The following is a 24605-nucleotide window of genomic DNA, read 5'->3' on the forward strand; positions in this document are numbered from 1 at the left end:
TAATTACGTAGAAGAAAATATGTAAATCATGATTTTTGCTATTTCAGAGAAATTGATTCCAAAAGTAACTGTACGTTTTTGCTTGTTTTTTTAATAAATAAAATTAAAATTGAAAAATAAGAACTGTAGGTAACTTCCCAATTTACAATAAAAAATATATTTATTTGAGTTTTTTAAAATTCATATTAAAAATTACTAACTAATTATTAACTAACTAACTAATTTTTGTCCTAAAACTAACACACGTCTTTATCCTATGCAGCCACTTGACAGGATCCTAAGTTAGACTATCTTCTTTTTAATTATATATAGATATAGATAGATAATAGTTAAAGATAATTTGAATCCTAATTAAATTGTAATCCAATTTCTTTCATAATTTTAAGACTATTTCCCAGTCCACCCTCTTCCAGTTGAACTTCTTCTCTTTTCCTTTTTTTTTTCTTTTGACTTTTTTCGTTTTCTTAAATTATTTTGTTTATCTATTATTCTTTTGTTTAAGAAAACCTAATGCATGACATTCACATTTACAAGAAATTTTTTACTCATGTCTATAAATCTGAAGTGACGCAATTCTTTTGATGTAATTACCTAATAGACATGATTAAAGGTATAATTATCTCTTAAATTCTTTTTTATGGTCTTTGCTAGACAAAAAGAAAAGCCTCATAAAATTAATGTTAGTTGGGTAAGATGCTTAATAAAGTTTTCATTTTAATTTAATTTAATATGAAATTTAGAAAATAAAGAGATTTAAAATTATAAACTAAAAACATATTACAATAAGAAAAAATTACTGGGCAATAGGAGAAAATGATAATACTATACTAAATTTTTTTACATTGTGTAAGTCTCAGTAAAATAGTACAAAAATTACTATATACTCAAAAATAATCATTCTTTTTTGATTTTCCACTTCAATAAAATAGCGCTCTCTAATTTTTCCTTTATATCCTATTTTATAGTCTATAAAATAGAACACTGCTCTCTATGTTTTGGCTGTATTTATAGCAGTGAAATGACCTTGCATTATTTGGTTGATTGCCAATATTTATTGATGCAGATTTTCTCCTAGAAATCCTTGCCCACCTTTTAAAATTTTGAAAAAGAAAATGTGTCATATTTCTTCCTCAAATCATAGGCTGGCCCTCACAACTACAACCATTAAGTGATATTTTTATCTTAATATTTTATTTTAAAATAAGTTATATTTTATCTAATCAAGAAGAATTAAAATTGTTCATTCAAAATTGCCCCTATTTTAATACTTGGAGTTTTACACCACCGAAGAGCCACTTTTTTCTTCAAGACATTAATTATGAGTGTAAAATACTTGTTATTTTTTAGAAATTGGTAGTTTTCTTAAAAGGTGTATTCAAGCTAAAAACATCTTTCTTTTTTTAAACGAAAGGAGTAATATATAGAAGGTGAATCCTCATAGTCACGTATGGACTTTAATAAGGTACATTAATTCAATAATTTACCGTGTTTCTTCGTTGCAATTATAGTCCTTAATTAAGAAGAAATTTCTTTAGCCAAAGAGCAGAACGTTTGGGATATCTCTTTAGATTATCCTTATAAACAACATAATTAAGACCAAATCTTTGAGTATATCCTGAAGTCCATTCGAAATTATCCAAAAACGACCACGCAAAGTAGCCCTTAACATACACGCCCTTCCTGTTAAAAAAAATTAAGAAAACTAAGAATAGTTAATTTTAAAACATGAATGTAAAAATAAGTCATATATATAAACTGAGAGAGAAAGAGAGAAATTTAGGCACCTCTTGGTAGACGTGTCCAAGGAAATTTCTGTAATTTTTATAATTTTTTAATCTTATTTTTTAGTCGATCTTTTGGATATTTGAAAATTATGTAAAAAAATTCTATAAATTAAGATAATTAATAATTTAAAATATTTAAATTTTAAAAGACATAAAAATTTGATTACTCTCGAAATCGATGCCGCATAAATTGGGACGGAAGAAGTAACATATAATTTGAAAATTATGTAAATTTATATGTGCCACATAAATTGGGACATATTAAAATATATTATTTGAAAATTATGTAATAAGTACTATAAATTACAATAACTAACAGCTTAAAATATTTAAAAAGTATAATATTTTTTGGATGATTCTCTAAATTACAACTGTATCACATAATTTGAGACTGATTCCAATATCTAGTATATATGTATTCCCCCTTTCCCCTCAAGACAATTGAAAAGTACTATACTCTCTCTTGTCTCATAGTAATAGTCACTGAGAGAGTAATTGTTAGGAAAGAAGTTAACTCGGATACATTGGATAAAAACATTAAGTAGTAAAATAATTCTATTTCAAATATATTAGCAAAAAAGAAAGGAAATGACAAAACTGTAATTAGTTTAATTAATTAAGAATATAATGGACTTAATTAATTACGTACTTAAGGGCTGCCTTAAGGGCCAAGAGATGACGACGTAAGAAATCCACCCTTTGGAAGTCATTTACTCCTTTCTCAACCGTTCTTTCATTTGCATCACTCATACCTTTATAATATAAAAAACAAAACAAAAAAAGAAGAGATATTCAATTTCTGCCAAAATAATTTAATTAAAGTCAGTTGTAAAAAATATTTATTATCATACCATTCTCTGTTATGTAAATTTTTGGATTATTGTACTTTTCTTTTATATAGACAAGAACTTCTAAAATTCCTCTTGGGACAACATGGAAAACTCTTGACCCTGTCTGCATTCCAATTAAAAAAAAATTAGATTAGCCATTGAAATAAAATAAAATAAAGATGAAGAGAATAAGGACATGCCGGTTCACCAATGAGCTTTCCATTTCTTTCCACTACAAAATTAAAAAAAATATATTAAAATAGGCAAGATTCTAGATTAATTAATTTAGCAACTTGGTAGGTGAAAGTTTGGTAAATTTTGACATCTTGACAAGAATGTGATGTCATGGATGACATTAAGAGCAAGAATTTATTCCTATAAATAGGTAGCTCTTGATTCATTTGAAACACACTTCTCATCACATCTCTCACTTCTCTTCTCATATTTTAACATATTTGTAAAATACATTAGAAGAGTAGACAATTGATAGAGCAATTCTCTTAGATGTATTTGAGATCTCTCCCATTTCTTTGTTAATATAAAGACAATTGTTCTCTGGTAGATGTAGGATCATTCTGATCCAAACCACGTCAAGTATTGTTGTTCTTCCTTGTTTTTTATATTTTCGCATTTTCGCTAACAAAAACAACAAAAGATGAAGTGTTAGAGCTTTGTGTCACGGACTTAGACTTCAAACTAAGACCTTCGTGCGGCACTTGACAACTTACTCACGAATCTTTCACGGTCTTGCAAGCTCAAATAAGCCTTTAAGACTAGATCGCTAAGGGAGCGCTAGATTGTAAGAAAGACAAGAGGGCTTTTATGAAGAAGGCTTTGTATTATTTGGAAGAATGCTTGATTTCTTGATGATTTGCTACAAATGAATGCCCTCTCTACTTATACTACTCCTTAGGGGTTTAAGTGTAAATAAAAATTACTACACAAATCCTTCCATATTTATAAACTAATCCCTCTTCTAGATTTCTCTACACAACTAGAAGATTCTAAGGACTTTCCATGCAAATCCCTGGAATTCTAAAGTCTTCCAAGTAAATTCTTCACATGTCTCTAGAACCTTCCACTATGGACTAGCATTTTTCCTATGTAAGGCTTCCACATGGGCAACTTTGTGACATGTGGCACATACGTGGCGCTTATGTGGGGTGATGATGTGGCGGGTCATCACATTTGTGACTAAAATACTACTTCCTCGGTTCACTTTTACTCGTCACATTTTATTTTCTTGAGAATCAAACTATATGAACTTTGATCACATTTCAAAATATATTTTCATCATATTAATATGAGAAAGATCGCAACTTATAATATTTTTCATATAGTTTACGTACATCTGCATTTTAAAGTGAAAATATTAAATTATTTTAATTCAAGTTAGCTTCAAAAATTAGTCAAATTAACTCTAGTGAAGCGATTTGTGACGGTAAAAAGGAACAGAGGGAGTATACAACAATGGGCAAGTTACACATTTGATCGGTAAAAAATGATTACATTCGCTAGTCAAATATACACTATTTTATTTCAAGAAGGTATATTTTATGTATATCATGTATCAATATACAAAAAGATATATTAGTGACTACTTAGTATTTTTGTGGGCGACTATTTGTGTCAATTTCTAAAAAAAAAATAATAATCTATATGTTACCTGTTTGATTTACTTGAAAATCTGATAGGTAGCTAATGTTCTCTTTATTTGGAGTAACATTAATATTTGCTGCATACATTGTTGTGTAGTAATTTAGTCCCATGAAATTAGAGGAACCCTTCACTATCTCAGCTTGCTCTGTCGTGAATTTTGGTAAACGATTTCCTACTATTTTGCACATAATTTCTGGATAATCACCATATGTTAATGGATGTATAAACCTGAAATAAACAACACGCCCATTTTGAAATTTTTTATTAATTGTTACAACAAAATAAGAGGCTTAATTTATATATATATATATATATATATATATATATATATATATATATATATATATATATATATATATATATATATATATATATATGTCACGCTTCACTTAACTATTCAAATTTTACAATTGGATTCGATTAGTTTTTATCTATGAACAATTAGGGTGCGCATTCGGTTGGTTCGGTTTGGTTTGATTTTTCGATGTTCGATTTAGTAAAAATAAAAATCGAAATCGAATTGAAATTAATTCGTTCGGTTCGATTTATGTATTTTTTGGCTTGCACTTATCATATTAGAAAATTTTGAGATTAGCAGGTTATGAAAAAAAAAAGAAAAAATGCGAAAAAAACAAAAATGAAATGAAAAAATATTTTAAGCTATGTAACTAAAACTAGATTAATAGTATTTAGAATCTTTTTGGTTTATGAAAAAAAATAAGAATTTTTTAAGAAAAAAAAATGACAATAATAATAATTAATGGATGATATGATTGGTCTTGATTTAGGTGGAAAAATCCATTTAATTTTGGTCTTACGGGCTTGTGTTGGACATAAAGGAACTGATATGAGAAAAATGAAAAAGTTATAAAATACCGAAATTCGATTTTTCGATTAATCGAATTTTTTTAATTAAAAATTAAATTATTGAAATTTGAAAATTTAAAACCGAAACCGACCAATTATATTGAAAAATCAAAACCAAAATTTTAAAAAATTCGATTCGATCGATTTTTCTGGTTTGAACCAAATTTTGGTCAACCCTATGAACAATTTATCAAATAATAAAACTTACCATCCAAGCGAGAAGTCGATGGCTCGTTGAGTTGCGTCTATATCTTTCTTCGTCTTGGAGTAGGGCTCGAACCAGCTAGCCACTAGGATTATTCCTATCTCCCCTTTCTGTGATATCTACAGAAATTATATTTTTCAAATATAAATTATTTTTCAGATTGCAAGAAAATAGAACAATCTTCATTGTGATGATAGAAATGTGTAAAATTGGATCTTGGACCTAACTCACAACTCAAAAGCTAGCTCACATGGAGGAGCATTGCTCAAGTCTTATAAGGAGTTCACGACCATCTCATTAACCACCAATGTGAGACTTTTTGTCATTCTTCAACACCCCCACCTCACGTCCAGTGCTTAGCATCTGGTGCGTCGTGGGCAATTTTTAACTCACAACCCAAAAGATAGCTCAAAGGTACGAGGATTGTCCAAGTCTTATAAGGAGTCCACTCATCTCATTAACCATCAATGTAGGACTTTTGTCATTCTTCAACAAAATGAATAAATTAAGAATATTCATAATTCAATATTGTGAAAAGAATCAAACTTAGTAATTAATGACTCTTTCTATTTCAATTTATGTGACAGATTTTGACAAGAGGGAGTTTCTCAGATGGTAAACACCCGCTCCTCTAATTAATTATATTCTAGACTTTCATTTTTAGTCTGTCCCATAAAGAATATTAATCGCTAGTTTTAGACCATAAATTTTAGAAGTTTTTCTTAATTTTTCAAACGTGGCACATAAATTGAGACAAAAAAAATACCTGATATTTCTCTCTGTATAACTTGGTTGTTTGTGCATGAGCAAGAAGCAAATGATGGGCAACTATGTAAGGTTCAATGGAAGAATTGCCAGCAAGACAACCAGTGTTCCTCCAAGAAGAGCATCTCATAGGAGGAAAAATGCCAATGTCATAACCAGTAAGTGCATAGCCACTTGGTTCATTTATTGTGGTCCAAAGTTTAACTCTATCACCAAATTCTTTGAAGCACAACTCTGCATAATCTTGAAAATCATAACTACAACAAAAATGTTACGTTCTCTATTCTTTTAAAAAAACTTGAGAAAAATTGCTCATAAAAAAATGATTTACACTTACATAATTTGTTTGTTTAGAAAGCCAAGATACTCATCTTCAAGGACTTGGGGTAGATCCCAATGGAATAGGGTAACCATAGGTTGTATACCTAAACGAATTTTAATTTGTGAGAAAAATAATTTTAATATAATGTACGTGTTTTTCACCTTTTAATCGAAATAGGAAAAGAAAAAGAAAAAAGATTGATAGATAATAGACCTTCAGCTAGGAGCTCATTAATAAGATTATTATAGAAGGCAATGCCTTGTTTGTTTACACCTCTACAAAGCTTCCCATCTGAGATGACATAGTAAAAGATAAGAAGATTTATTATTTTAGTGGGGGAAATTGTTAATATAATTAACTTGATATAGACCCAAATCATATTATCAATCCTCAATGTGAAAGTCAGAACTTCCTTATTGCTAGCTAGTGTCACGTTCTATGGTATTATTTATTTGTGGAGGTACTATAACCCTCAATAATTTGCAATTTCATAATTATTGTTTGTAATGTTTTTCCTTAGTAACTTAACCTTTTGTGGAAATGATCTCTTATAACGACTTACAAATTGAATAGAAAAAAATAACTTGTACAGTCAAATCTTTTATTTGTAAGTACGAAGATCACTTATAAAAAAAAAACATAAAACTAAGAGAAGAGTAATCTTACATGGTAAAACTCTTGACCAAGAGATTGAAAATCTGAAACCATTCAGTCCTTCAAATTTCATTAGCTTTATATCATCCTAATTAGGAACATCGAAGAAATTAGGGTTGAAGTGTAACAATTAGAACCATATATAGGCCAAAAACTTTCGATTTGTTGTATTTTGATAATATATGCTTGATATATTAATTAAATCAAATACCTTGTAACGATGGTAAAAATCAATGGCTACATCACCGTTACTACGGTCAGCTATCCTTTCTGCGAAATTAAACATCACATAATTAATCGTAAAAGAAATATTTTCTTCCGTACCCCGAATTTACACACCCTTATAGTGGAAACTGCATTACCAGGATGGTTGTGGGTAAAGGTATCCCAGATACTAGGTCCTTTACCGTCTTCATAAGCTGCTCCTTCATACTGTGAATGCGAAGAAAATATTTGAAACCGTATTTGATTGAATATAAAGTTTAAGAATAAGATAGAAATATTTTAAATTTGTGGTTTAAAATATGTCGTAGACATTTTTTGTGACTAGAGAATCAATACCATTGAAGGTAAAATGAAACGTATTATTTCTAAATAGAAATAGATCAATTCTCAGATAGATTAAAAAAAAAAAAAAAAAAAACTGTCTTGCATAAAATGAAACTGAGGGAATAAGAATGATATTTTATAAAGATTTAATTATACAAAAACCTGATAAGCAGCAGAGGCAGTTCCAAAGATGAAATCTGTTGGAAAGCTGCTTTTATTAAATGGAACTGAAATATTATTATAATTACTAGGCACAGAAGAACTTATTGGTACAAATATCCAAATTAAGAGAAAGAAAGAGATCTGAATTAGCAACCCCATGGCTTAATTAGTATGTTTTTAAGAATTCCATGCATATTATGCCCTTTATATAGATTGTGCCAAAAAATTATATTCTACTTTTTCGTTTTCTTTTTTACAATTTTGACAACGTCAAATTAAGGTTGATAATTATGATAAACCTTAATGGGGAGGTAGTGATCGAAAACGTATTATTCAGGTGAAATAATGAGGGAGGAGAATACAAGGTGGGGAATCAAATTCTCATCAACAAGTTAAAAATTTAGATAGTTAACCAACTGAGCTACTAAGATCCCTCTATCGAAGTTGTCTTGACTAATTATGAGGAATTAATAAGTATATTAAGTGTTTGATTAAAATGAGTATCTCCCAAGAAGGCGGTATATGGAAACAAAAATCAGTTAATTAATGTTAAGTAAACAATGTATTTTCTTTTTAAAAAAATTGGACGGGACACATCAGCCAAAAAATAAACTAAATGGTAATAGCAATTCAGCTTTAATAAATAATTTATTGGTAAAAACCGAATGATTTGCCGTCTATTTGGATTATAAGAAAAAAAAAACACAATAAACTTTTGCCTGCCGTCTGTCTGTACAATACAAAAATTATTTTTAATCTATCTTCAATTCAATTAGTATGATTTGCATAGCGTTGCTCTTTAAATATTATCTTCATTTTTATTTGTGAGGAAATGATCTTTTAAGTTTAAAGAAAAAAATTTGGAGTTATTGTGAGAAGTTAACTAGTTGGAGGGTAGAATTGTCATTTTACCAGAAATTAGTTAGTGTAACTAACAAGTTGTTAAAATTGTTAGTGTAACTAATTTCAGTTAACTAGTATAACATAGTGTATATATATACACACTAATTGTAATTAGAAGATTGAGCTGAACAAATAAAAATATCTTCTCTCTCACTTTACTCTTTCGTTTCTCTGCTTCTTCTCTCTTCTCTTTACTGTTCATCTTCATCTTCATCTTCTTTCTTTCTTCAATCTGTACAGCTCACATTTATCTTCATGGTATCAGAGCGGGTCGTCACAGTTATCACTGTGAGAAGCTGATCCTCGATGTGGAGTCAAAGAATCGCAATGAGATTCACTGATTCATAGGTTTTTTTTTGTTTTTTGTTTGACAGATCAACAGATCGGAGCTCCGTCTGAGTTAAAATTTCGCGATTGTGTTACTGTTTGAAGAAATGGTAGGTGACACGGTGGCAGCAACAAGTTCACCTCAAAATCTCAACCAAAATCACCAACAAGCTAGTGTGCCCGCCTCCTCGAGTAGCAATCTCACTCAAGGGCAAGGTATTGACTATAATCACCCGTTATTCCTTAGTCCTACAGATGTAAGTGGAGTTAGCATCATCTCTTTTCAACTGACTGTTGTTGAGAACTACACTCTGTGGAGTCGTTCAGTCAAGTTAGCCTTGTTAGGGAGGAACAAGTTAGGGCTGGTTGATGGAACATGCAGAAAGGACATGTACAGTGAAGAACTGTGGTGTCAATGGGAGAGGGTAAATACAATTGTCTTGTCGTGGTTAATGAACTTAGTCTCAAAGAGTTTACTTAGTGGAATTGCGTTTGCCTCAAGTGCATTGCAAGTGTGGGATGATCTACAAGAGAGGTTTGATAGAGTAGATGGATCAAGGACTTACAGTTTACACAAAGAAATTGTTACTCTACAGCAGGGTACTAACACTGTCTCAGTATACTATACGAAGCTGAAGGCATTGTGGGATGAATTTGAAGTGTTAGTGCCCTCGCCTTGTTGCAACTGTGAAAAATCTAAAGGATTTGTAGCTCACATGAATAGACAAAAGCTGTATCAATTTCTAATGGGATTAAATGATTCATACATTCAGGCTAGGAGTCAGATTCTCATGATAGATCCATTACCAACTGTAAACCAAGCATATGCCATGATAGTAGGAGATGAGAGCCAAAAATCTGTAGTTACAGGCATCAATAATTTGGGATTACATTCATCTGTTCTAGACTCAGCTGCTATGTACTCTAGAGGTGGCAGTAGTTCAGGTGTAAGTAACAGGTACAGGAAGAATACACCTCTACTTTGTGACTTTTGTAAGTGTAGAGGTCATACCAAAGAATTCTGCTACAAGGTTGTTGGATATCCACCAGACTTCAAGTCCAAGAGGAAGGCACAAAGTACATATGCTGATACAAATGTCTCTAATCATACTCAGAAATCAGGTCAAGCTAATTTCTCCTATGGTTTGAATACAAATGTAACTGATGAATTAGCGTGGGGTAGGAATATTACAGGACAACACTTTCCAGACACAACATCAGCTGAAGCTTCTACTAAAACTCTGAGTTAGGCTGAGAAAGATGTCAAACAACTACTTCAAGGGTGCACATTCACAAAGGAACAATATGAACAGATACTCAAGATAATGAATCAACAGCCAAGAGCTACTGCATCTGCTACTACATCTGACTGTAATAAGGCAAATAATGCAGGTAAAGCCTTATTTGTAACTGAAAATAGTGATGTGTGGATTGTGGATACAGGTGCAACAAATCACATGGTATCTAAGTTAGATATATTACAAAAAGAATCTGTCCTCAAGCTTGACACTCCCAAGGATGTATGCTTACCAAATGGTGGTACTACACAAGTTACTCACATTGGCTCTTGTAATCTATCAGCTAGAAGTGTGATTACTAATGTATTCCATATACCTGAGTTCAAATATAACTTAATGTCTGTCAGCAAAATAACAAGGGAGTTAGGCTGCTTAGTCTCCTTCTTCCCTGATTTTTGTGTTTTCCAGGAGCTTTACACTAGGAAGGTGAAGGAAGTTGGTAAGGAAGAAGGAGGACTATACCTGTTGTGGAGACATTTAACTCAAGGTAGTGTCAATAATGTCAAGGAATCTGCTAATGCTGTTGATATAATTCTTTCAAATGATAAGGAGTCAGACATGGAGCAATGGCATCAAAGGCTTGGACATCCCTCTTTGACAGTACTCTCAAAGATGTTTGCTGACAATAAAACCACTATGTGTAAGGTGTCTAAGTGTTTAGTTTGCCCATTTGCAAAACAAACTAGACCTGTATTTCCTTCTAGCAGTATTAAAAGCAGTAGATGCTTTGACTTGATACATGTTGATCTCTGGGGACCCTATAATGCAGCTACGTTTGATGACAATAAATACTTTCTTACAATTGTGGATGATTTTTCAAGAATGACCTGGTTATTTTTACTTAAACTTAAGTCAGATGTTTCTGTATCTCTTCAAATGTTTTTGCAATATGCAAAAACACAATTTGACAGGGTTGTGAAGATTGTCAGATCTGATAATGGTACAGAATTTGTTAATTCTGTGTGCTGCAAATTGTTCAAAGAATGGGGCATTATTCATTAAAGGTCCTGCCCTTATACCCCTCAGCAGAATGGTGTTGCTGAGAGGAAACATAGACCCCTGCTGGAAGTGACAAGAGCTCTGAGATTTCAAGCCAAAATACCTATCAGATTTTGGGGTCACTGTGTTCTAGATGTAGCCTATCTCATCAACAGACTCCCTAGCAGTGTAATTGGGTTTCAAACTCCCTATGAAAGACTATATGGCATCAAACCAGGGCTATCTCACTTAAAGATTCTTGGATGTCTTTCATTTGCTAAAAACCTTGCTGAGCATGACAAACTTATGCCCAGGTCAAGGTTAGCAGCTCACATGGGCTACTCTGAAGTGCACAAGGGATATATTTTGTTTGACTTACTTAACAAATCATTCTTTATCAGTAGAGATATTATTTTCAGGGAGAATATCTTCCCATTTGCCAATAAAGCTGACGCTGATTCACAACAACTATTTGTAGACAGTTTACAAGAAGCAGATATGACCATTCTAGGTTTATCTACTATAGCTCCCATATCTTCTAACAATATTGATCAGAATCCAAGCCTTGATGCAGGATGTGAGCATTCTACTGTGGAGCATTCTGAGGATCAAATACATGCTGTAGATGGTGCTGGCTCTGAGGAATCAAGCCTTGCAGAAGTAACCCTTACTGAGGATCCTAGTGCTCCTAGAAGATCTGTAAGATCTAAGCAACCTCCAACATAGCTGGGGGACTTTGTTTCCCTAAACATAACCAGTGATGTTCAATATCTTTTATCCAACTATGTGAACTATTCTCATCTATCTCCCACATATCAGCATTATATTGCTGCTACTTCTACTATAACAGAACCTACCAGCTATGCAGATGCCATCAAGGATTCAAGATGGGTTGATGCTATGCAAGCAGAGATTCAAGCATTAGAAAACAACAATACCTGGGAGATCACTACCTTACCTGCAGGTAAAAGACCTATTGGTTGTAGGTGGGTTTATAAAATCAAATACAAGTCCACAGGTAAAGTAGAAAGATTCAAGGCCAGGTTAGTTGCCAAAGGTTACAGTCAGCAAGAAGGTATTGACTACAAAGAGACATTTTCTCCAGTTGTGAAGATGGTTATAGTAAGATCTATTCTAGCTCTTGCTGCCTCCAACCAGTGGCACATCCATCAAATGGATGTGTTCAATGCATTTCTTTATGGGGACCTTGATGCTGAAATCTATATGCACCTTCCTCAGGGTTTTGTCAGTCAAGGGGAGAAGGTGTGTAGACTGACAAAGTCCCTATATGGACTTAAGCAAGCCCCAAGACAGTGGAATCATAAGCTCCTGAGGCCCTTATCTCCCTTAAATTTAAACAGAGCCAATATGACCACTCACTATTCATTAGCAAATCAGAAACAGGAATTATACTTATACTTGTGTATGTGGATGACATGTTGATCACTGGAAGCTCATTGAAGTTAATAGAAGACACAAATGAGGCTCTACAAAAGGCCTTCAAGATGAAAGACCTAGGGGAGCTTAAATATTTTCTGGGAATTGAGTTTACAAGATCCACAGAAGGGATACTAATGCATCAAAGGAAATATGCCCTTGAGCTTATAGCAGAAGTTGGAATGAGAGCAGCTAAACCAGCAGGAACACCTATAGATGTTAATGTCAAACTAACATCAAGAGAGTATGATCAACATGTGAAGAAAAGGCAAGAAGCAGCTGATGATCCTCTAATAGACAAGGTCAGTTATCAGAAACTCATAGGGAAACTATTATATCTCAATATGACAAGACCAGATATTGCTTTCAGCACTCAGACACTAAGTCAGTTCCTGAGTCAACCAAAAAAATCCCACATGAAAGCTGCACTAAGAGTGGTAAGATACTTGAAGAAGCAACCTGGACAAAGAATACTACTGTCCAGCAACCCAGACCACAAAATTACTGCCTTTTGTGATGCTGATTGGGCCTCTTATCCACTCACCAGGAAATCTGTAACAGGGTTCATGATTGTGATTGGAAAATCCTTGGTTTCATGGAAAGCCAAGAAGCAAACAACAGTATCAAAGAGTTCAGCTGAGGCTGAATATAGGAGCATGACCTCTACTGTGTCAGAATTGGTATGGATATTTGGAATGCTGAAAGAAGTAGGAGCTGAAATTGAGCTGCCAGTACAAGTTTACAGTGACAGCAAGGCTGCAATCCAAATTGCAGCAAATCCAATCTATCACGAAAGAACAAAACACATAGAAATAGATTGTCACTTCATTAGAGAGAGGTTACAAGAAGGTTTGATCAAGGTGGACTATCTATCTACTCAAGAACAACCTGCAGATATACTAAATAAAGGACTGTCCAGGATGCAACATGAACATCTTCTATCCAAGCTAGGAGTTTTGAACATATTTGCACCTCCTAGCTTGAAGGGGAGTATTGTGAGAAGTTAACTAGTTGGAGGGTAGAATTGTCATTTTACCAAAAATTAGTTAGTGTAACTAACAAGTTGTTAAAATTGTTAGTGTAACTAATTTCAGTTAACTAGTATAACATAGTGTATATATATACACACTAATTGTAATTAGAAGATTGAGCTGAACAAATAAAAATATCTTCTCTCTCTCACTTTACTCTTTCGTTTCTCTGCTTCTTCTCTCTTCTCTTTACTGTTCATCTTCATCTTCATCTTCTTTCTTTCTTCAATCTGTACAGCTCACATTTATCTTCAGGAGTAAAATAGTTTAAGTTGAACTGTAGCGATGGAGGCAGGTTGAATCAAAATCAGTGAATTATGACATGTAAGTCATGAAGATCAGCGTGCTATATTCAGATTCATGTCACGTTGAATTACACATAAATCATATATGCTAGATCATTGTAATTTTAAAGCTACACAAAATAATAGGAAAAATAAATTTTAGAACGGGGCATGCAAATAGGACAAATTGGTATGATTTTCGTATTGTATTCAACTTAGCTATCCTGTCGAGCTACCTCAAAAGCCATATCTGATCATCATGATTCCCAAACTTTTAACTTGTGGTACTTTAAGTGAGTTTACCACATAGATTATTTTCAAGAGAGAATTTTAAGTATCTTGAATTCATAATTTAGAAAAGTGGAGGTGTTGATGGTGATGTCACACATCACATTGGATGGCATGAATGAAATGGAGGCTTGTTTTTGGAATCTTGTGTGATAATAAGATACCATCTAAACATAAAGGTAAGTTCTACAAAGTAGAGGTTAGACCGTCTTTGATGTATGGGGTGGAGTCCTGGCCGGTCAAGAACTCACATGTTTAGAAAATGCATGTTGCGGAGATAAAAATATTGAGATGAATATGTGGGCATACTAGAAACGACAATATTAGGAATGAGGTTATTAGGGAGAAGGTGGGAATGACCTCTATACCGGACAAAATGAGAAAAGGGAGATTGAGATGGTTTGGGCTTGTGAAGAAGAGGTGCGAACACACCTAAGTGAGGAAATGCGAGAGACTGGTTGTAGTAGGGGATACATGGAGGGGTAGAGTTAAACCCAAATCAAAATTTCTCTCTATTTCGGCTCCTATTCATTTTTTCCCTACTTCATCTTTCTTTCCCACTTCTGACCCCTCTTTTCCTTTTTCTTTCATGATACTTTTTATGTGGCTAAAATGACCACTGTGAGGATTGTCATTGACTTGGTATCTTTAGACATTGGCCTATATTTCAAATGGATGTTTATAATATCTTTTTTAATGGTGACCTGTTTGAGGTTTACATGCCTTTGCCTTGAGTTTTTGATAGTCAGGGGAGTCTAAGATCTGTAGGCTACATAAATTCTCAAATGGCCTGAAATAAGCATCTAAGCAATGAATTTAAAATTAACACAAGTTTTGTTAAAAGTGGTGAAGTATATCAAGAGTCAGCCAAGACTTGGCCTTTTGATATCGGGGAAAAGAAGTTAAAAGATTGAGACTTTTTGTGACTTAGACTAGGCTTCATGCCCTATGTCCAGAAAGTCTCTCTCTGATTTTTGAGTTAAAATGGGTAACCTCACTCATTTTCTATAAAGGCAAGAAAGAAAGCATCATTTAAGAAGTTCTACTAAATTAGAATACAGGTGCATCACTGAGATAGTGGCAAAATTGAAAAGGTTAAGAGTTATTGTGTAAGAGCTATACAATTGCCTATGGTGTAATGTTGTGATAACAAGGTTGTTTTACATATAGAAATGAATGTCATGTATCATGAAATGAAAGATAAAACATATAAAGATTAATTGTCATTTCATTAGGCAGAAATTACATGAAGGTTTGATCAAAGCTAATTATATAGGAGCAACCTGCATATATCTTTCGTTCGTTCCGTGTTTATATTCTAGTCCTGTGAGACACTCAAAATCACTGATGGTCCTAATCAAATCCTTGGTATGACATTCTATATGACTAACTACTATAATAATGCAGAAGTTGTAATAACAATAACGGATTAACTTCTGAAATCTGGGAAAAAATACTTTTATAAATAAGAAAGGTAAAATATTTGGGTAATTGTTAAAAACAAAACTAAAACTACTAATGTCTATATATGCTGATTACTATGTCTAATGAAGCATCTAAAACAACTGAACTAAATGAGTCTATCAGGACAAGACCCTGCGCTGCCTAAAAACTAACATAACAAAAATGACTAAAGTTTGTTGAATCAAAGCTGAAGTCCCCTTAATGCAAGAAGATTTGACCACAAACTGAAAGTGGAGGAATTTAATGGAACGTCTACTCCCAAGCTTGAATCTGAGCATTGAAAACTACATCATAAAATAATGTAGCGCAAAATAACGTAAATACACAAAATGTATTGGCAAAAGTAAGGACTAAGAACAGTAAGTATATAACACTTGAATGAACCGTAAATTTGAGCATGAGCTATAAATCTGAGCATGAGTAGTATACATGTAATAATTGAAAAACTGAGAGTCAAAGCTGAAACATATGAGATAATTTTTCAAAACTTTTCATTGAACTGTAAGTCATAAAAAATATGATCTTTTATTGAAAATTGATATCATGCACTAAATTGTTTATCTGTACTAAGTTGTTGAGACATGCTTTAAAACATTTATATCTGATTTGAAAGTTGAGACATGCATTTAAAAACATGTATATCTGATCAGAAAACTGAAATATGAGTTGAAGCTGGCTAACTGAGAATGCATCACAACTGATATATATGAAAAATTATGATGATATTATAGTAATATAATATATTTTGTTTATTATTTACAATTGACTTATATTATGTGAGTTCATGATATTCCATATCTAAACTGGTTGGAAGAGTTGTCACATATCATGTTGTGGTATAGAACTTACTAAGCCTTTTGGAATAAGAAATTATCCTAACTACCGATACGACCTTCAAAATAAATGGTGTTTCACATAAGTATTAATAATTTTTTCCAATTTTATTCTTATTTAAATAAAAGAGAGTTGTATATAACTAAGAAACTGAAAAGAAAAAAGAAAAGGGTCAAAAAAGGTTGCACCATTTTTTGAAGAATAAAAGTCTTCAACAATTGTCAACAATGGCTGCAGCGTTTTTTTGAAGAATAAAAGTATTCAACAATTGTCAACAATGGCTGCTACCTCCTTTTGACAAAGGCAAAAGTTGACAGACACATAGAAAATTAACACATAAATTTTCTACGCGTTTTCATCATCCTATAAATAGAAGGTCTCATACCTTCATTTAATTCATCCCAAAAAGAGAGAGTAAGAATACAAAGAGAGTTATACACCAAGATAAATATTGTAGTCTTGAGTGTCCTCTTTAGTAGTTGTTCCTTTTACAAGAGAGAAGTGTTAATTGTTGTTTTCTCCTTGTATTTGAGAGCAGTGTACTCCATATTTTAACAATGAGATCCTTCTACCCCATGGTTTTTCTCCTCTATCAGTTAGAGGGGTTTCCACGTAAAATTCTCGTGTCCAATTTATTTTCATATTAATTGTCATATCAAACTTTAGTTGTACAGAAACTACTAAAAAAGTACATCTTTTTCCAGATATTTATTATGCTTAAAGTAAAAATATATCTTATTTTCTAAGAAGGTTATATTTTCTTGAAACGAAAGACATTATAAGCAATGAACAACATTTAAATAGGAAATGAACGTACAGGATTTACATTACATTTTGTCCACCGACCATATACAAAACTTAAACATGTTCACCATCAGATCTAGAAATAATGTCTCTTCTGAAAAAGAAAATTTTTAAGCCAAAAAACTGAACGTTTTGGGTATCTCTTTAAATTATCATTATAATCAACATAATTAATTCCATATCTTTGTGTGTATCCTGAACTCCACTCGAAATTATCCAAGAATGACCATACGAAGTAACCTTTCACATTTACACCATCCCTGTTACAACAAACAGTTTTTTTTTTTTGTTTTTTTTTTTGTAAATGTGATCAATTCAAACATCATGCAGTAAAATGAACCAAAAAAAGAGCATATTGTTTTACGATTATTATTAATAAGGGAAAGAATTAATAAACTCACTCCATCATCCATGGCATCCTTGATGGCCAATAGATGTTGACGGATATAACGTGTTCTTTCCAAGTCATTTACTCCTTGTTCTACTGTTGTTACATTGGCATCACTCATTCCTAATAAAAAAAATTGTAGGAAATTTTGTATAAATTAATTAAATACCATATATATACGTAAATCGTAATTCTGGCTAGGTAGTTGTTATACGTACCATTCTCGGTTACATAAATAATTGGATTCTTGTATTTGTCCTTTGTGTAGACTAGCAATTCTAGAAGCCCTTCTGAGACGACGAAAACATTGGCTGAGCCTGTCTGCGAAGTGAGAACCAAACAAAAAGTAAAATATTGGCTGCGTATAACGAAGTGTAGTAATTTAACCCCAGGAAGTCATAGGAACTCTTCACCATCTCAGCTTCTTCACTAGTAAATTTTGGTGATCGATTTCTTACATGTTTACGCATACTTGCTGGATAGTCTCCGTAAGTTATTGGTTCGATAAACCTAATTTCCACCCCAAAAAACAATAATACTTATATGGTTATTGTAATTAAGATAAGGAAATAAATTCAATTAATTACCATCCCAACATGAAGTCAAGAGCTCGTTGAGCAGCATCTATATCTTCCTTCTCCGTAGAGTATGGCACATACCAATCACTTATAATCGATATTCTTATCTTGCCTTTTTGCGAAGCCTGGACAATTCAAATTATATCAGATAAATTGAAACGGAAGGACTCGAACAAGAGATGAATAATTTACCTCGTATTTCTTCCTATATAAATTTACTGCGTTTGCATGAGCTAGAAGCATGTGATGCCCAGCTATGTAAGGCTCAATTGCAGCGTTTCCAACAGTGCAAACATTATTACATCTGCCAGGGGCATGGGAGCCCACTACATAGCCAAATAAGGCATATGTATATGGCTCATTAATAGTGATCCAATGTTTAATTCTGTCTCCAAATTCTTTGAAGCACAATTCTGCATAATCTCCAAAGTCATCCCTATAGTTTTTTTTTAAAAAAAAATATTGGTCAAAATATAATATAATATAATTGGTCAAAATGTAAAAGGGGTTGTGTTAGTTACACAATTTGTGGGCTTAAAAATCCTTGATATTCTTCTTCAAGTTCTTGAGGCAAATCCCAATGGAAGATTGAGACAAGAGGTTGTATCCCATTTGCTAAGAGCTCATTGATGAGATTATTGTAGAATGCAATCCCCTCTTTGTTAACTCCTTTGCTTAACTTCCCATCTGATCATTGTATATATGCAAAATAAGAGATAATATATGCGAATCTAGTATTTTTAGAACATGGGCGAATCACTAAAAAAAAAAATATCTCCTATTTCTCTAGGTAAATAACTCAGATCAACATCCAACCAAGTGCAATATTTAATCTTCTTATAACATGGATGCAAGCAGATAATATTATACTAAGTTTAGAAAATATATAATCATAATATTATTCTCAACTTCTCTTTTTTCCTAATTGGTGAATTAATTGGTGAATTAAATCATATCGATACATCTAACGATTAATTTCCTAATTCATAAATCAAGGAAATTCATGTACTTAGAGTGAATCTAAATCGATTTTTTCAATAAAATATGCAAGAGGAATACAATAAAAAGATCTTAAGAGAACTTTTGGGAGGATGACCATTATTAATCAAATCATTTTTTCAATAAAATTTTGGGAGGATGACCATTATTAATCAAATCATTTTTCTCTGGATAAAAATATTCTTCTATCCTTTTATAACATGACTTAGATATTTCGTGAATAAAATCATACAGATACATCTAACGAATAATTTCCTAATCCATAAATCAAGAAAATTCATGTACTTGAAATGAATCTAAATCTAATTTTTCAACAAAAATATGGAAGAGGAATACAATAAAAAGATCTTAAGAGAATTACTATTTAATTCTTACATGGTAATACTCTTGACCATGATATAGAAAATCTGAAGCCATTAAATCCTTGGAATTTCATTAACTTTATGTCTTCCTGCAAAAATGACACAATTAGTGCGAAATTTTAAGCTAAAATATCTCAATTAGTAAAAGCTTGTTCAATTAATTGATCATACTCTGATTACTGGTACCTTATAACGATGGTAAAAATCAAGGGCTACATCGCCATTGCTATCGTCAATTATTCTTTCTGTATAGGCGCAAAAAAAAAAGAAAATGAGTGAACATAACCCTTTAAAATTTATATAGAGAAAAATCACCCAATAAAGTTTTTCTGTGAGTTATTTTTTTACTTATGTATCATGTTTATGTTTCAACTATCAGATAACATAATTTCTAAAAATTCATACCATTTAAATTAATTACAAAAATCTCCTTTTTCCTTTTCTCTTCTAACATCCGGATACATCATTCCAAAATCACGCCAACAATTAGAAATGTATCTGATTGATTTTGTGTTTTTACTTATGTATCATGTTTATGTTTCAACTATCAGATACATTACAACTTTGTTTGTGTACAATGTATCTGGTACAAATAAGTATCAAAAACATATCTGAACTATTTTTCTTTTTTGAGTTTCATACCTAAACTATTGGTAGTGTGAATTTCATACCTAAATTATGACTTATTAGTTTGAGAAACACATATCTCTCATCATATTGTGTGTAATACAATTTCTCTTTCATTTAAAAAAAATTGTCACATCATACTCCATATGCACAAAACATTACACCTTAACAAAAATTAAATAAATTATTAGAATTAGTTAAAATTAAAGATTAAAGTATTAATATCTCCCGTCCAAAAAACAATTATAAAATAAAACATAAAATATTTTTCTTACCTCACACCACCACTTTCTCTCACCAGTCCCTCAAAAAATTATACCTCACACCACCACTTTCTCATTTTGTGTTAGATATATACATATAATTAGACAAGTAATTTTTACTTACTGCAGGACTTTCTTAAAATAAAATTTTATTTCTGTTATATTCTGTACGCAAGTAGTAAAAAATATTTTCTTAAAAAAATAATATATATATATATAACATAAAACGAGAAAAATATATTTTTTAAAAATATAAATTAAGAGCGGAGAGATGGGGTGGATATAATTTTATTTTTTAAAAAAATAAAAATAATAACATTTTTTAGGAAGGAGTGGGGTAGGGGGTGAAGTATGAATTTTTTAAAAATATTTTATAAAAGAAATTTTAAAACTTTTTTAAAAAATAAAAGGACAGGGATTGTGAGGGGGAGAGATGGTGGAGTGTGCGAGCAAAATATTTTAATTTTTTTTAAAAAAAAATAATTTCTTTTATAAAAAATAATTTTCTTTTTTGGAGATAGAAATACTTTAGTCTTTAACTTTTAGCTAATATTAATAGTTTTTTTTTTTTGTTAAGATGAAATATTTTATCAATGTGGAATATCATGTGACAAGATTTTTTCAAAAAAAGAGAGAATAGAGAGAGTGTATTGCATGGGTGTGCTTCTCAAACTAATAAGTGATAGTTTAGGTATTAAACTCACACTTTTCATAGTTTAGATATAAAACTGAAAAAAAGATGATAGTTTAGATGTGTTTTTTACACTTATCTCTGGATAATATTATTAAATTGATGTATATATTGTTTGAGAGATCACAGACCTGGATATTTGTGGGTAAAGGTATCCCAAATACTAGGGCCTTTACCATCTCCGTTGGTTGTTCCCTCATACTGAAACCAATTAAGAATGTATAATCAGTAGAAGTTAATTATTAATATTAGGTCCTAATAAGGAGAAGAACCAATTCCAAATATGAAATACTCTTAATCAGAACAAGTTAGTTAGTATTGGGTGTGCGAATAAAATCAACATATTATATATGAGATATAGATAGAAATACTTTTAATGATGTACTGACCATACGGATTTAGTCTAATATTATATAAATAATATGATCATATTAAGAATTCATATTATATATGAGATATAGATAGAAATACTTTTAATGATGTACTGACCATATGGATTTAGTCTAATATTATTTTAAATAATATGATCATATTAAGAATATCTTTAAATTGTTTTAGTCGAGAAAAAAAAGAAGATTGGATGGACCTGATAAGCAGAAGAACCAGTTCCAAATATAAAATCTGCTGGGAAACTGCTTCTATTAAATGGATCTAATGCCTCCATTAATGAAGTTACAAGTAGCAAGTGGCAATGAACAAACAAACTTTTCTTCACAAATATTGTCATATCACTCAAATATATTATGTGCATGCAGTTCTTCATGTACATTATAATGAACAAATAAAGTCTCACTAGCTTCAATATACTTTAGGTGCATGCATTCTCATAGAGACAGCTGCACCTTTTTCTGAAACACGTGTCTATGTAAATAGGAATGGCAAAATTAAATCCAATTCGTTTAATTTGATCAATTCGTTTAAATTTGAGCGGATCAATTTATTAAGTTAACCTATTTTAATTCATTAAAAATTAGATTTTTTTTGGTAAGAAAGAATAATTATATTAGTACTTAATATGCATCATTACAAGAGAGTGGCAGTACTATCCTGCTGTTAGTGTTTGGGGGTAGAACAGTACTATTACTATTATAAAAAATTCTGTCACAAGACGATTTTGTTAGTCTAACAAAAAAAGTTTCAGTCTTGTCTGCCTCTATCTTCTCCAAGACAAATATCGGTGGAACTTTCCGGCAAAAAAAAGAGTTGGCTTGCGACAATTTGGTACCCTCCTTAGCAAATGCATCCGCCACTCTATTTTCCTCCCTGTAGCTATGCTGTATTGGGGGGTTCCCCAGACGGGGTAGTAGATCCCTGCAATCAGATAAAATATTTGCGTAAGATGGGCGATCATTTAGTACTAAATTTGTGATTTCCTTATTGTCCGTAGTGATATCCAGTGGTATGAGATTCCTATCCAAAGCTAGTTTTAACCCTTGTACCAAAGCTAATAGTTTTGCTGTTATACTATTTGTACTATAGAGATTTTTCATGTATCCTATTACCCAATCTCCTTCACAGTTTCTAATTACTCCTCCGATCCCTCCTTTTCCTGTAGAGATGTTAGAACCATGCGTATTTAGTTTGTAGCCGATTAGAGGAGGTTTTCATTTTAGATGAGTGACTATGTATTCATTAGTACTTTTTGGACAGTGTGTAAGGTGGTGGTATTCCAGGACGTGGTTCATAATATGGTTCAAACAGATTTGTTCACGAGATTTGTTGTGATGATTATTGTTTCTTACTAACCATATATTTCACATTACGAAGGGAAAGAGCTCTTTCCAATTTATTTTCTTGTTAGGGCTTTTGAGATTGAGTTCCTTTATCTTTAGCTAGTCATGGTTATTTGTATTAATGATTAGGTTAATCTTGTAGAAAGCTCCCAACTTTTGCCAAAATTTTCTGGGATTTGAGCATTCAAGGAAAATATGTCGAATTTTGTCTATAGAGTTGCATATAAGACAAGTCAAGTCAGTGCCCATCCCTATGGATGCTAAATAGCTTCGCGAGGGTATTCTGTTATGTTGACAAAGCCATAGAAAAAAATTAATCTTGTTAGGGCAATGTAGTCTCCATATCCAGTTGCAGGATTGTTATTTGGGTTAGCCTTTTTTCTAGTGAGGAATTTATATATGGAACTTGTTGTCAATATGCCTTGAGGGTTGAATTTTCATGCAGCACTATCTTTATGGGGATGGCTTTGAGGAAAGTAGTTTCGAGAAGGAGTTTTGACGAGATGTGAATGATTTTGAAAACATATTTTACTAAAAGAACTTGATGATTTGAGCATGAGTATTGATTTTAAATGAGTTTGAGTTTTCATATGATCTGAGTTTTTGAGTTATTCATGATTTTATTGAGTCTTAAAGCATGATTTGTGAACGTCTTAAATAAGCATGAGTTGAGTTTGGGAGGTTCTTAAACTTCTATTATTTTGAACATGAGTATTTTGAGTATAAATGATTGTTTGAGATAGAGTTTTGAGGATATTTGATTGAGCTTGATAGCATGTTTTATTTTTTTTAAATGAAGAAGCATGATGATTTGAGATAAGACTGAATTTTGAAAAGGGTCCAATGAGACCAGATGAGATGATTTGAATATTTTACCTGATAGATATGAGCATTCTATATTTTGGGAGTAGTATTGAGCACCGATTTAGGTAAGAGTATACTTAACTCAAATCCCATGAACTACATAGCCAGCGTAGGATAGAGGGTTAAACATCTTAAGTCCCAAAATGATGGACTTTGATTGATTGTGGATCTAATGATAGTGATTCTTCCCTTACCCTGGCAAAGTATTGGGCGGGTGTGGTAACAACACCGCTGCGTTGTACATCACTCGCTCATATGGTGATGGTTGTCGATAAGAAAAACTCTCTAATAATAATACAAAATGAATGATTTAATTTGATTGAGATTGCATACAATTGAGTTGATTTTAAAAACTATGATGGAGTCAATTGAAAGACATTGCATATTTTTGAACTTCATCTTTTTTGAGTTGAGTTATTTTCAGAGTTGAGTCCCTTGAGTTGAGTTGAGTATCTTTGAGTAAGTTTTCTTTCAGCTATATTACATACTCGTACATTTCACGTACTGACGTCATTTGGCCTGCATCATTTTATGATGCAGGCACAGGTATTTGAGATCATCAATAGACGTATCATTGAGGATCTACTTCTCCAGTTTTGGTGAGACCTCTTTGGATTCAGAAGAGCTTCTTCCTTTCCGGTCATTCCTTTATTAT

The 24605-nt window shown here is 32.0% G+C and overlaps 1 protein-coding gene and 1 pseudogene across 1 annotated transcript; both read right to left on the bottom strand.

Moving 5' to 3' along the window:
• Positions 1–1511: 1511 nt before the first annotated feature.
• Positions 1512–7893, bottom strand: LOC129884102 (furcatin hydrolase-like). The gene is made up of 13 exons (XM_055958463.1): positions 7798–7893; positions 7449–7518; positions 7298–7356; positions 7099–7174; positions 6646–6723; positions 6448–6535; positions 6112–6367; positions 5349–5464; positions 4281–4501; positions 2815–2846; positions 2636–2738; positions 2434–2536; positions 1512–1680 (listed from the first exon to the last, which is right to left on the bottom strand). The coding sequence occupies exons 4-13, from the start codon at positions 7157–7159 to the stop codon at positions 1512–1514; spliced, it is 1227 nt and encodes a 408-aa protein (XP_055814438.1). The 5' UTR covers positions 7160–7174; positions 7298–7356; positions 7449–7518; positions 7798–7893.
• A 9628-nt stretch (positions 7894–17521) lies between these two features.
• LOC129884103 (furcatin hydrolase-like) lies at positions 17522–22035 on the bottom strand (annotated as a pseudogene).
• Positions 22036–24605: the final 2570 nt, after the last annotated feature.

Source organism: Solanum dulcamara, chromosome 4 (genome assembly GCF_947179165.1).
Source record: "Solanum dulcamara chromosome 4, daSolDulc1.2, whole genome shotgun sequence".
Lineage (NCBI taxonomy): Eukaryota > Viridiplantae > Streptophyta > Magnoliopsida > Solanales > Solanaceae > Solanum > Solanum dulcamara.